Source organism: Xyrauchen texanus, chromosome 15, assembly GCF_025860055.1.
Source record: "Xyrauchen texanus isolate HMW12.3.18 chromosome 15, RBS_HiC_50CHRs, whole genome shotgun sequence".
Classification (NCBI taxonomy): domain Eukaryota; kingdom Metazoa; phylum Chordata; class Actinopteri; order Cypriniformes; family Catostomidae; genus Xyrauchen; species Xyrauchen texanus.
Window position 1 is genome coordinate 10,388,880 of NC_068290.1, and position 13,720 is coordinate 10,402,599.

General features: G+C 39.6%; 1 protein-coding gene across 3 annotated transcripts in view; it reads left to right on the forward strand.

The window, feature by feature from the left end:
- Positions 1-381: 381 nt before the first annotated feature.
- rbms3 (RNA binding motif, single stranded interacting protein) overlaps positions 382-13,720 on the forward strand; it is a 233,536-nt gene continuing 220,197 nt past the window's right edge. For 2 of the 3 annotated variants that reach the window (XM_052144708.1, XM_052144709.1), the window contains exon 1: positions 383-1,270. In XM_052144708.1, the coding sequence (XP_052000668.1) occupies positions 1,196-1,270 (75 nt within the window). In that variant the 5' untranslated portion in view covers positions 383-1,195. Of the gene's footprint in view, positions 1,271-13,720 lie in introns of all 3 variants that reach the window. The other variant, XM_052144710.1, reaches the window with a different exon arrangement.

Below are 13,720 nucleotides of genomic sequence, written 5' to 3' on the forward strand. Positions count from 1 at the left end.
CGGTCATTCATTTTTATTTATTGAAGAAAGTGAGGTTCAGAATACACTCTGGGGGAAAAAAAACAGCAGAATGAGCATGAAACAGCTTGGATGTATCTAAAAAAAAGGAAATCAGATGAAGGAGAGTCTATGTTGACCAGTAGGGGGCCTCGGCTCCTTGCTGTTCCACTTCTGTCTCCTCCTCCTGAGTGTGGAGAAGGAGTAAGTTATCCTCTTCTCCACTGGTGAAACCATGCAGTGGGCGGCACCTCTTCCAGGAGGACAAACAGAGATTGGCTGCTTAGGACACTCCCCCTGGCTGGGAGTGGTGCAGTCAGCCTTTACCCCCGCCCATCAGGATGTGGAGTAGGAGGATCTGAGCACTGCCGAACTGATCCCTTCACTCTTCCCCACAGTGTGGAGCAGCCGGCAGTGCGTGCACACACACACACTCACACAGCCACACACACTCACTCTTGCACACACACTCACGCACAACAAAGCAGGTGGAAAAGGGAGGCAGTAAAAACAAAGAACATTAGAGACAGATACAACCTTCCTCCTGAATTTTTTGGTATATTGCAATCTGCCTGGAGTTTGTGCCATTTCGTGTGTGGCTGGTCGTTCCTGCATACACTTTGAGTGCCATCAGCTGTGTGTGCAGAGATCTATATCCACGACTGTCTACATAACAGCTTTGTGCTTCAGCCAGACAGGAACAAAGTGTGCGTCTGGGATATCTGTCAACCTCCTTTGGGAACTGACTCTGCACCGACTGTCAACAACGAGGGAGTACAGAGAGAGAAAGACGGAGAGAGCAAGCGACAAAGTCAAGGCATAAGCAGGAGACCAGAAGCTGACTTTCCGGAGAAGTGATTGTCATAGTGTCCCCCTCCTCTTCCCTCACCTCCCTCCTCCTTCCTCTCCTCTCTCCTGTGTCGTTGTTCCTTGTTTCTTTGCACACACCTCTGCTGCTATCCCATCTTCGTCCCTCTGTTCTCCCTTCATCACCTCCTCCTCCCTTCCTTCCAAAGACGGCGTGAGACGCACGCGCCAGTGGCCGTATCATCCCATTTTCTCTCTGCATCCTCTTTTGGCTCCATCCCTTCCTCGGATCTAGCCTCCAGCTGCGGAACCGCAAACAGAATCTCTTTGAGTTGTTGGATCCCAAACGCGAGTCTCTGTATCCAGCCACAGTCAGAAGGATTCCAGCTACATGGGAAAACGCTTGGAACAGCAACCAATGTACCCCCAGTACACTTACTACTACCCTCACTACCTTCAGACTAAGGTAAGACACCTTGATCGTTTGGTTATCACACTTTATGTCCACATCATTCTGCCAGATTTCTGATCCACAAACCACATGACAGATGCCTGACATAGGCCACACTCATGGTCAAAACAGGTGAAGGTGTAAGTCTGTCTTTAAAACACGCACACACTTACACACAAACTCATGATCCTGAGATTCTGTCCTCTCAGCTGTGTAGCCTGTGGTGGAGGGACTTGAATAATTGCATCCATCTCTCTAAGCCCCTACACCACCCGGACGTGGAGAATTGATTACCACACGCTGATCGATAGTGCTGAGATGCTATCGGGGGCACTGGTGATCTTGGCCTCACTCTCTGATTCATGAATGTTTTAATGCAACACTCCTCATAAAGGCTAGGGTGTACTTCTTCGTTTTTTTGTTTTTTTTTTCTTCCTGCATGGCGTTCTGTCTCATGCATGGCCGAACATTCCTAGTGCTGACCTTTCAAACTATACTTTTTTTATACTTACACATTCCATACAGACGCGTTCAACCCATGTGCACTATGGCTTCTTTGTAATACTCTTTTAGCACAGTCAATGGCAGGTGCATGCGCCGACGACTCGCAAAAACTCGGACTGTCCGTTTACAGCTTGGTTTTTCTAAAAGTGCAGACAGTCAGCTTCTTTGCGCATGCGCCAGTCCACCATACTGTGCGGATGACTAATGATTGTGCCATGCGCACTGTGTGTGAGACATATCAGCACGATGAAAACTTTAGTGTACTTTGGCCTTCAGTGGCCGGCATTTGTGTTACCTGTTTTAGAGGTTTATGACTGAAAAAAAATAATTACCAAAAAATTGCTGGTAATACAAAATGTGTGATTAAACAATTCAAAATGCATATGTCTCAACCAAAAGTCAACACTAACTCACATAGCTAGACCCTTTGAATATGCATATTCATACATATTCAAAGGATGTAACCAAACATTCAAGATTTGTAGGGACAATAGGTAAAAGTTTAAGAATCAGTAATTGACACATAGTGATCGAACACTATTCTGAATATCGGGGAGGACGTGTCCTCCTCAATGTCTTAAGTGGCTACAGCCCTGAAATATACAAAGGGTTATGTTCAGCCTTTGTAAAGCATGTTTGGTGATCTTTACCAAATTGGAGCATTATGGGGTAAATAGTCAAATGGCCCAGTCTGGAAATAATTATTGATCTGCAGATTATTAAAGGAGATGGGGGAGGATTTTTGGCACTGGCACTAGAGTTTCGGATTTCAAATGTTGTTCAGCCTCATCTGTGAAGAATGGGTACCTCATGTGAGAGTGTGTGAGTGCGGGTCAGAGTGAGTGCGATTGCATGTGTGCGTGCGTGTGTGATTGGAGATGTAAATGGCCTGTTATTAATCTTGATTCCAGCGAGCTCTCTGAGTGGAGGCATTCCTCCGGGGGAAATCAATCATGAGGGGGAAGAAGGGCAGATGACACACAATCACTGCCTCTCTTGCTCTCTCTCTCTCTCTCTCTCTCTCTCTCTCTCTCTCTCTCTCTCTCTCACTCTCTCTCTCTCTCTCTCTCTATCTCACTCTCACTCTTTGCCCCAATAATGCTGTGTGCTCAATCAGAGGCAAATGTTAAGCAGGGGAAATTATGATGCTACAGTAAGCTGTTTATGTTGAGATTCAGAGAGTCTGCTGCATGATATAAAGACCTTGGTATTAATTGATGACAAAGATGTATTTTTTTTTTCCAAGTTAACCGAAATTCATCCATTATTTTATAATGTGGTTGTAAGCATCATAGTATATAAAATTAGGTGCAAATAATATCAGGCCTTGCAGTGCATGTTTTTTTGTGTGTTTTTTTTCAAGTAGCAGATTAAATTTCCACCCTGTTTTTTAGAAGTCAGATTTGCTTTTTGACAATTATTAATTTAATGCTAAAGTTGTGTGCTCTCATAGGTTGAGTTGTGAATGCTCAGGTCATGCTTAATGTTTTTGATCATCCATGATTTTACCCAAAGACCGAAAATAACGTGACTCGAAGAGAAAACTCTACCAAAAAGTTTGACTGATAGGAAGTTGTTCAAGGTCCATTTTGACAGTTTGTAAAGAGCCTGGCCAGTTTCAAATAAAATTCAAACATGACTTTGATCTGACAGATATGGAATTTCTGTGCAGATATGATAATTCACAGCTCATTGTGGCCGATACCCATACAGATAATAACAGATAATATTTTTTTTTATCTTTTAACATGGAACTGCAAGCTAAAAAATAGGTGTCATTTAAAAGCTTGAAATCTGGATTGAAAATCTGACCAACTCTTAACTGCTGCTTTTTAAGGTTTGGCGGATCTAACTTGAACCAGAAATGTGCCTGTATTACAGATATATGCTGATTTGAATGAGAAATAAATAACAGTACACTTGCATAAATTGTATGATGCCCATTTATACGAGTATTTATGGTAATTCTTGTACGTGTTCATTTTTATTAGTATTTACGGTAATTCTGATGAATTAGAATAAATAGAGAGAAAATAAAGAACTTTTAACAGATGCATTAATGTATTTAACCAAAATGAGGCGATTTTCAAAACAAAACACAATACAGACCCTAATCTCTGAATAAATTGTGTAATATGAGTGCAGCGGTGGTTTGTGTGTTATGTTTGTGCGTGCATTGGGCACATGCACGTTTCATTCTCAGACGATTTTATCTATTCCATTTTTATGAATTATGAAATGTGATCACAATAATCATAATGGAAATAGGTAAGACAATACAGATCGAAAAGTCATAAAGTTACAACTCAACAACAAGCACATTTATCTCACTTACAAACTAGTGTTTTTAGCCATCTCACGTCACTCTATGGGGATTATTTCAAGATCTATGCCTTGTGTTATGTTGCGTTTGGGCTTGTTTTAATTGCAATTCTTTGCTATTATCCACTTTCTGTTTATGTTTCATAATGTAATAACTTATATGTTTTTTTTGTGTTTTTGTTTATTGCTTCTTGAAACATAAAAAGAAAATGGTAAATGTCATGATGTTATTTAAAGCAGATGATCCTGAATAAAACCAGCCCCAAAACAATGTAACAAGGTGCAGAGATGTTGAAATAATACTTGCAGAGCGACATGAGCTTGATACACTAGCCTGGTACTCACTGACACATGCTGTGTGCATGCAAACTGCAGCTTGAGACTGCCCGGTTCCCTGCCTGAAGTAGATAAGTCTCAGGCTGTCAGAGATTCTCTGTTGCAAGAAAATAAACCATAACAAATTATCTGTGAAATTATTCGTGTTAATATCACTTCAGCGCCTTAATAATATTTTGGTTTTAAAAATTATCAGCCAATAATATATCGTCTGCAGATATATATTGTTCATCCCTAGTGGTCACACTACACTTCGTACCATTCACTTAATTCATATGCATCCGAACAAGGGAGATCGGAAACCCAAGCTCATGATAAGACATTTTAAAAGCATTCCGAAAGTTTAAGTTTGCCCAACTCTGACCTGTGTCAGTATAACAAGAACACGTGTGACCAGGAGAAGATCGAAAAGTCACACACTGAACTCTTGGCCGAAATCAAATACTTATTTCAAAGCTGTGTGTTTTTATTGTTGCAGGAAAGAGAGAAGACGAGATATATTGTAACATTTTGAATAAAATATTATTTGTTCATGTGTGACGTCATATCAAGTCTGGTGTGGTTTCCAAATACATTTTGCAATCTCAAAACTTAGTGTGATCCCAACTTTAAGCAGGTATCTATACAGTATCCTTGCATGTCACCCCTCCCCATACATAGACCTCGAAGGTTTCAGCTGAACATGGGCTGATATATAATCGTGTTTACGTGATTGTGTGGGCTGAGATATGCTTTACAGCAGTCATACACCAGTGGGATATAAAATAGAATTGAAGGGAGGTAATTCTCCCCTGGTATTGTGTCAACAGAGGCCAGTGGGGCCCCTTCTTCCATCCAATCAGTGCAAGAAGTCATAGCATTACTGTGTGTGGTGTACATTGATGTTTCAAATGGAAGGAGCGAGAAAGAGAGCCAGAGTAAACATCCATCCATCCATCCATCCATCCATCCATCCATCCATCCATCCATCCATCCATCCATCCAAGGAAGGACAGTCGCAACACAAGAAGTGAAATTGTGTATGCAAGCGAATGTGCATGTGGTATTTGGTTATACTTAGTGGGGTCAGCTTTATGTACAGCAGAAATAACATCCAGTCTGCCGTTTAAACCGCTCCTCTCAGCGGGAACGCATGTTAAAGGCCCTGCAATGGGTTGACATGCGGCTTGCCAGCGACGTTCCCGCTGCATTATGAGAATGGTGCATATATATTTGGTTCATTTTATTTCCGCTGCTTTCAGTGTCATTTAGGAATATTACACGATGATATTTACCCAGCTTCTGGACAATTAGCAGACTGATGCGTCTTATTTTTGTAGTGGCACCTATTTTTCACTACAATGCTCTCATCTCCCCTCCTCCAAACAACCTTCATCTAAATAATTACATTCGTTAATAGACTAGAAATTTTGAGGTATCAACTGCAGTTATATTCAACGCTGCCATTAAAGAGGTGAAGATATATATATATATATATATATATATAAAAAACACAATTTCTCACACAAATTACTAATTGTGATAAATTAAGTTATTTAGGTCCAAAATGTGGCTCATCGTTTGCATAATTGTCTGGTTGTTTAAAACATTATTTTTATGACATCAAATATTATTGGAACACAAAGCATGATTTCCTGAACACTTGACCCGCCCAGCGATCTCCCTCTGAGAATACAACAGCATTACTTGTAATGGCATTACATGATGTTAGACTATAATATTGTTTCTAAAAAAAACAAATATTTGGTGAGGTCGTTTGCGATCTAATGCTTTTTTTTTTTCATTCACGAGTTTTGCTACAGGCATAGTGCTGGAGGTTAGCCATAATGAGAAATGCAGAAATGTGAACTTACGAGAGTGCAGGCTTTGTATGCGTGTGTGAATTATACATGTGAACCCTTCCATCGGGAAAGCCAGCGCTGTAAAAGGCTTGCTGTAAGTGTGTGTCTGTAGGCATTGAGAAGGGGAAATTGGATCTGCAGGGATCTAAATTATGCTTGTCTGCATGCAATTTTTCTGTTAGCATTTGAATGCGTGTACAGACCAGAAACTACCTTTGTCTGAAGAAACCACAGCAAAGCAAGTTCTATTTGAAACGTTCAATGGCTAATTTGATTTTTTAAAGGTTTATCCATGAGCAGCTAATATGGGATTGATAGATTTGTTATCACAATGATGTTATCATGCAATTCAGAATGTATTAACATTTAGTTTGTCAACTAAAGTAGTTAACTTATGTACACCAATACAATATTTTGGTAAAGTGATTCCAATTTACAGATACTGTATGTAAGGGAAAGTTTATATCTTAGGTCCTGTAACTGGTCACCATTTCTTTTGAATTGTACCATTTACCATGTTTAATCTTTTAACTTAAATTAATTTAGCCTTAGCTAGTTAGTTTAAATTCAAAGTACCCTTATTTAATTGCATCTGTAGTTATATTGTTAATCCTAAACCTAACCCTAATCCTAAACCTAACCCCAACCCTGACCCTAAACCCTACCCCTTAACCTAACCATACCTCAACATCAGTAGCAGCAAATCTGAATCTTGTGAGAACATGTAGTTACACAATAAGTACATATTATTGCATGTATTTTAATGTTAGTACATAGTAGTTAAAGACAGCTAATATAAAGTGGGACCTAATAGCCTGTTCTGTTATATTTCTCACAAAAAGCACCACAGTGTTACAATGTTTTTATTTAGACATGGTTCATTGTAATACCATGTTTTTGACATGTATGCCATGATTTGCCATATTACAACCAACAACCTTGGAGTACCATGGTATTACCCGGTTTACGGCACAGTGATTTTTTGTTTGGGCTTTATTGTTTTTCTTGTCTCAAGAAAGAACTCTTTTCACTTCCTCTCATCTCTGCATCCTCACTTCATGCTGACATTTCTGCTGCTTCCTCTCTGATATCATCATCATCATCTTTATAGAAATGACACTTCTTATATTACTTTCTCTTAAAATTGTTTTTATATCTATATAATGTTATTTTATACTGTGATCTAAATGGTTACCATGGTTGCCTACCTGCCCAAAAATGGTAATACCATGGTCCTCTTTTGAAAGTGGTATTGAATTTCTATGTACACATTAAATGCTCCCATTACAATTACTAAAGCTGTTTATACTACAAGTGTGCGATATCAGAAATATTGTTGCAGTCAAATATTATTCTTTTGATGAACTTAGAATAAAGAGTGGACTTTTTATCCTGTAACTCATCTGAGGCCATGCCACTTAGATGTTCTGGTTTGATTTCTGCATTTTTGCTTCCTTGAAGGGCACTGCAGGAAGGAGACGCCACTCGAAAGCTCATTCCAACGAAAGGGGATCCCATATAGTGATTCTTTTAAATATGTCCAAATTAGCACTAAGTGCCTGTTTAAAAACCAAAAGCAATGTGTGCTTTTTCGGGCTCACCTGTGGCTCTGTCTGCTATCTATCCCAGGGTGATCTCTGCATCAGTGGGGATTTCTTTAAGACTGCAAGGGAAGCTCAGCTTCCCCTATAATGTCAAAAAATAATGGTCAAATATGTACTATTGTGTAAACAATTTATTGACTAAAAATGCGTTAGAACACGTTCATCTCGAAGACGAGTTCATTCAGAATCAGCTACATTACATATAGCAGGTCGGCTGACTCGATTTACTTCTCATACATTCCCGTAGCGTCAGTGCATTTCCCTGTTGAAGCCGAGCGTCCATTGACTTCAATGGGGCTGCTTTTTTCAGTGCTCCGAAAATAGACGGTCATTGGATAAATGCTGCGATTATGTCCTGCCCACGGACGCTCAGCGTCTCTGGGGGTGAATGAGGAGTGGGCTGGCCCGGACTCCGGGCTTCCGCGTGATGATTGGAGGATCTGTCGAAAGACTGCATCTCCTTTTGATTGACAGCGAATCTGTACTATAAGAAGTCACTGAAGCTATTTCGCGCTCAGTGACCCATCGCGGATTTCTCAAGTGTAGTCGAAAGACAAACTGCTGCAACCTATTTCTTTATATTTGTTTGGCGAAATTGCTAGTCAATTTGCATAATACATTTCACACAATTATACACCACATTCCTTGTTTCAGTTTTACCAAGTTTAATGTATTTTGTTTTAGAGCGTTCGTTCGTTCGTTCGTTCATTCATAGGGCAGAATTTACTTTTAAATAAGTTTATAATGTAGGCCAAAAATGAGCTTCCCCTCTTTGAAAGACCAGCAGCCGCCACTGCTCTGCATAAATGGTTAATCATATATCAATGTATTACCAGTCTGTCTGTCTGTCTGTCTTTAATGTTGCACATCAGTAAAATACTGTATAAGCGAAAATGCCATGAAAGCATACAGTTCTCTGATGTTGAAGAAGCGAGTCACATGACACTTTAGTTTACTATTTATTGGTTGAAACCATGTGTGTTAGGCAGTAGGTTACATCACTAAGCTGTCTAATATTAACATGTGAGACAGGTTTTTAAATACAGCAAGCGTTCGTATTTTTAGTCTATTAAGGTTCTGCTCTTCTCCTGTCTTTCCTTCCCTCTCTTTCTCTCCTCTGCTTCTATTCCCTCTCTCTCTCTTTCTCTCCTCTTTCCTTCTATTCTCTCTCGCTATCTCTCCTCTTTCCTCCCTTTCCCTTACTCTTTCTCTCTCTCTCCCACTGAGTCCTGGGCATTCTTTCCAGCCATCTGTTCAGAGGGGTGGGGTTCACTCTGAAAAGAGGAACATACTTGGCAAACATACCCGCATAGGTGGATGCAATTTTATACCCATGATTGTCCTCGTTTCAGTGTTGAAATGCTCTGCGTGATTTTTTTAAATATTTGTATCTAATGCAAAGCACACACAAGTGCCTTTTGTTGTAGTACTTCAAAATATTATGGCCTGTTCTAAATTTTTTCTCTTGTGTTTCCACTGACACAAAACCAATATGAGAATGTTTAAGAGGAGACTTTCACTGTCATCGGCAAGCTATTTAGTTTAAGTACTTGTACAATAACTTTTATAGAAACAGATCTGTTCTGGCTCTAAAATTAGATTAGATGAGCCAAGTTCAAAGCTGTTGTAAAATAACCAATATACACACATGTGACTAAACTTCACTTGCATTCAAGTTTAATGTGCCAAGTTGTTAGTTTTTAAGTCATTTTTTATAGTTAGCCTCAGATGTTTAAAAATAGAGAGAAAAAAAAGAAAAAAATACACATTTTTTATATTAACTACAAGTATAGAGTTTGATGTGGATAATTCCAGAATTTCTTTTCTTGGAAGAACTTTGGTGAGACATATATATATATATATATATATATATATATATATATATATATATATATATATATATATATATATATATACATTTATATTTTAATCTCTGACTTTTGATTGCAAACGTTGGTATCTTGGCCAATCTGAGCACAGTGAGTGATATTGAAGCTCTAGAGGAGACACGCTTGAGTTATTTTATTTTTTTGTAAAATGCAAGGTATGCAAAGTCTTTGCTCTCAATTTAATCTCATTGCTGCCAATGAGAAACAATTGAGATATTAAAGAGGTCTAATTTTGTAATATATATTTCTATGAGATAGATATATGCTTAGGAACTATATAACATGGCGGAATAATTTTTATAAAACATTTTTTATTTATTTATTTTGTAGATGCATTACATCTTTAAAACTTTTTTCTTGGTCATGTTCACCTCTACCTAGAACTAATAGCAAGCATTTCCAGTATTTACCCATGACCAGTACTGATGTGTGGCCTGGATCATAATGGGACGATCTGAGCTGGCTAGTTGGTTTCTGTGGGCTTGAGAGAGCCAGAGGAGAAAGGCTCTGGTCCTGAGTTAATGGCCCTGCTGCATTTTTAATAGAGGACCACTTTGTAACAACCCAAGCCTGATGGATTCTCCCCTTTTAAAGGCCCTGACATTTCTTTTTTACACACAGCTTGCTTTTAGGCCATTGGCATAAGTGCTCGACAAAGCCTGTGTGCAGGGATAAATGGTCAAGGTGGAATGAGCCAAAGCCATGTAGGATGCGGCAACACAAGGTCTCATCACCGTTTTACTGTTGGTGTATGTTCCTGTTCCTCATTGGCACTGTCGCTACAGGGCTCTACATGGAGTAGTCAGTGAATCTCTGAGATAAGAGTGTTACAAGTTTTTCGTCAGAGCCTGTTTATCTGTAAATATAGATTTGTAGTGGGCTATGAAAATGGATCGTGTTTTCTTGGGGAGCACGGGTGTGTTTGGGTTGGGATTTAGGAAGGGCTCAATCATTTAGACATAAAATGATGTATGATGCCAATGTGTGTGTGTGTGTGTGTGTGTGTGTTACTTGTGGTATAATGAGTTCTGAGTTGTAATTAGCAGTTGGGAACGCTGCCTTTGCAAGAGTCAGAGCATGTGCATGGAGCAGCTTGGTTATTGTATATAGGATATTGTTTTTTATTAATACCAATAACATATATTTAAAATTCTAATATATTTTTTATATATTTTGTGTTGTTTTGTTTACATATTATAAATATGAAATATATATAATATCATATATATTTTTTATCTATAATTATGTTCAGGATATACACTTACTGACCACTTTATTAGGAACACTATGTTGCTTAGTGAGCTATTCTGCTCACTACAATTGTACAGAGTGGTTATCTGAGTTACCAGCCTTTCTGTCAGCTTGAACCAGTTTGGCCATTCTCCTTTGACCTGCAGATTGTTTGTCTCTGTCACAATTTTAACTTTCATTAAAAACATTTGTCATACAATGAAAGGGAATGGAGACTGAGGCTGACATTATGCCTAACATACCCTTTTGTGTTTCACGGAAGAAAGGAAATCGTGTGAGTTTGAAACAACATGAGGGAGAGTAAATGATGACCAAATAGTAATTTTTGCACCATCTATCCCTTTATAATTATAATCTCTAAAAACTGTAGGACAAAGCGATTATACACTCAATTTCAAGAAAGAAAGAGAGGTGTTTGTGGTGTGCCTCCCCTCTTTCACAGTGTAGTGCCTTTCAAGCCCTCCTTACATCCTCCATTCCACCCCTCCCATGCTTTTTCATCTCCAGTTTCATTGGAAACCATTTCCCTCTTAAAGCAACCTAGTCGAGGCCAAGGATAGAGTAGGCGAGGTAAGGTGTCATAAATCCTTAAGAGTATGTTCCTTGAGGATTCCATTGAGCCCACCCCCATGCTCCCATCTCCCACTCCAACCTTTTCAGTGTCAGGAAAAGATTCACACAAGGACTTCAATCCACACAAACCTTTTCAGTAACAAGAGAGCCTCCTATAATAAGATAGCTACAGCGATTATAACTCACCATAACTGAATCCAATATTCCATGGTCTGTCTTAAAAACAGGCCACAAAATGGTACATTAAAGACCTCTTTGGAAAAGGCCATTTGTTTTGGCCCCGTTTTTAAACCACTGAAGACCGTAAAGATGCTATCTGAAAGGACTTGTTCCTCCCTTCATTTACCCAGTTTGATGAAGACACTTTGGGGTTATGGAATTGCCCAGGGAATGGGTGATGATTCATTAAAGAGATCCCAATGCTGGTAGAGGTTGCTTGGGGTTGGCATGGAGGCTGGCACGCTGCCTGGGATTAGCTTATGTAAACAGTGCTTTTGTTGGGTTTTGCTTGAATTAATTTGCTCGCCCCATGTGCTTTTATCAGGATAATTTGTGCGGCAGACACTCAAAGACTTGTCCAAACATATCCCCAGGCTCAAGGCTGAACACTCAAAAGTGTGTCATGCCCTTTGTCCCCAACTTCCCATCATGCTAAATGTGTCAGCGCTGAGATCATACGATTTGTTTGAACATTCAAGTGAAGAACAGTTTTTGTAAAGTCAATGGGGCGAAATTGTGCCACATTAGCATGGTGTATTTCATACTTAGCTATACATGAATAATCCAGATTAACCAGTATCTTAATAAGATGACATAGCACTGCTCTTAAAAAAATCTTAAAATTTCACTCAAAAAGTTAAATTCTGTTGTTTTTACTTATCCTTATGTTCCAAACCCACACTGTCGTTCTTTCTGTGTACAAATACATTATGCTCTCTATTTTAAGAGAAGTCCCACATATACAATATATTTGCAAATCAAAATATCCACCTGAGGTGAATTTCATTATGAAAGTATGATGAATACATATGGTACTCTGAACATTTTTCCATTTGTTTGGATATTATATTAATATTTATCTGTTACTTTTTTCTCTGCTGGTCTGTTATAGATTCAGTGAACAGCTGTGCTTGTTAGTCATAGCATCCTTGAAGGCAGGAGCCTCAGCTCCTGATGGTTCAGTTCACTTGAGTGCATGGTTGCTGGAGGTGTTAGGTGATGAAGAAGCCTAGCCTGGACTCATTAGCCAAGCTATCTGTCACACAACTGCAGCCTTGATTGCAATTTCTAACACTCCCTCAAACTGCTGTGAGAATCGCAGTGAGAGAATTAATGATAGAGAGGTCAAAGCCGTTGCCATATGCACCAACAAGTTGTATTCTGGTGCTCTTGTGGACAATGCAGGTTCTAATCTGGCTTGTGTTTTTTGAACTTCTCTTTGAACTTCTTGTCACAGTCCTGTCAATCTGTCAGTCTGGGTTTTTGTGTGACAGAACTGTAGCATCATCGTCCCATGTCTACCTTGTGTTTCACTGTCTGTCTTAGTGTGAGCACATGGTTTCGGTTGAATTCCCTGCCATGCGCACTTCGGTCTGTCTTGTTTCATGTCCGGAGCACGGTGTCTGGATACTGACTTCCTGTCTAGTTCAGCTTCGGTCTGTGTCGGGATGCGGACACTCATGCTCCATGTTCTGTGTCTGTCTATCCTGACTGCGGGCACGCATTGCGCTCACTTTGTGCTGCGCACCCAAGTCGCGAGCTGTCTTCATGTCTTGTCTTGTGCTGAGGTTCAGTCACTTCGGTCTGAGATTTTGGGTTTGGGTGTGGCCGAACCCTCGCACAGGAGTCCTGTCTTGTTTTTATCACCTTTTGCGTGCGTAAAGTGGCGTTTGCTCAGGTATTGTTTAGTGTGAGAATGCGTGGAATTGCTTTGTTTGCCGTTGCTACGCATTCCCCCGTCTTGTTTGTCGGTTGGCATTGGCGTATATTACCTTATTGTCTTAGCGATGTTTGCTCAGGCCATTTAAGTGTTTTGTTGTCTTGTGACAAGCAACATAGCTTTGTTTTGTTTCTGCATCACCACGTGCCTCTCTGTCTTACGTCATACCCCGTCTCCTTGTTTGCTTATTATTAGTCAATTTGCCT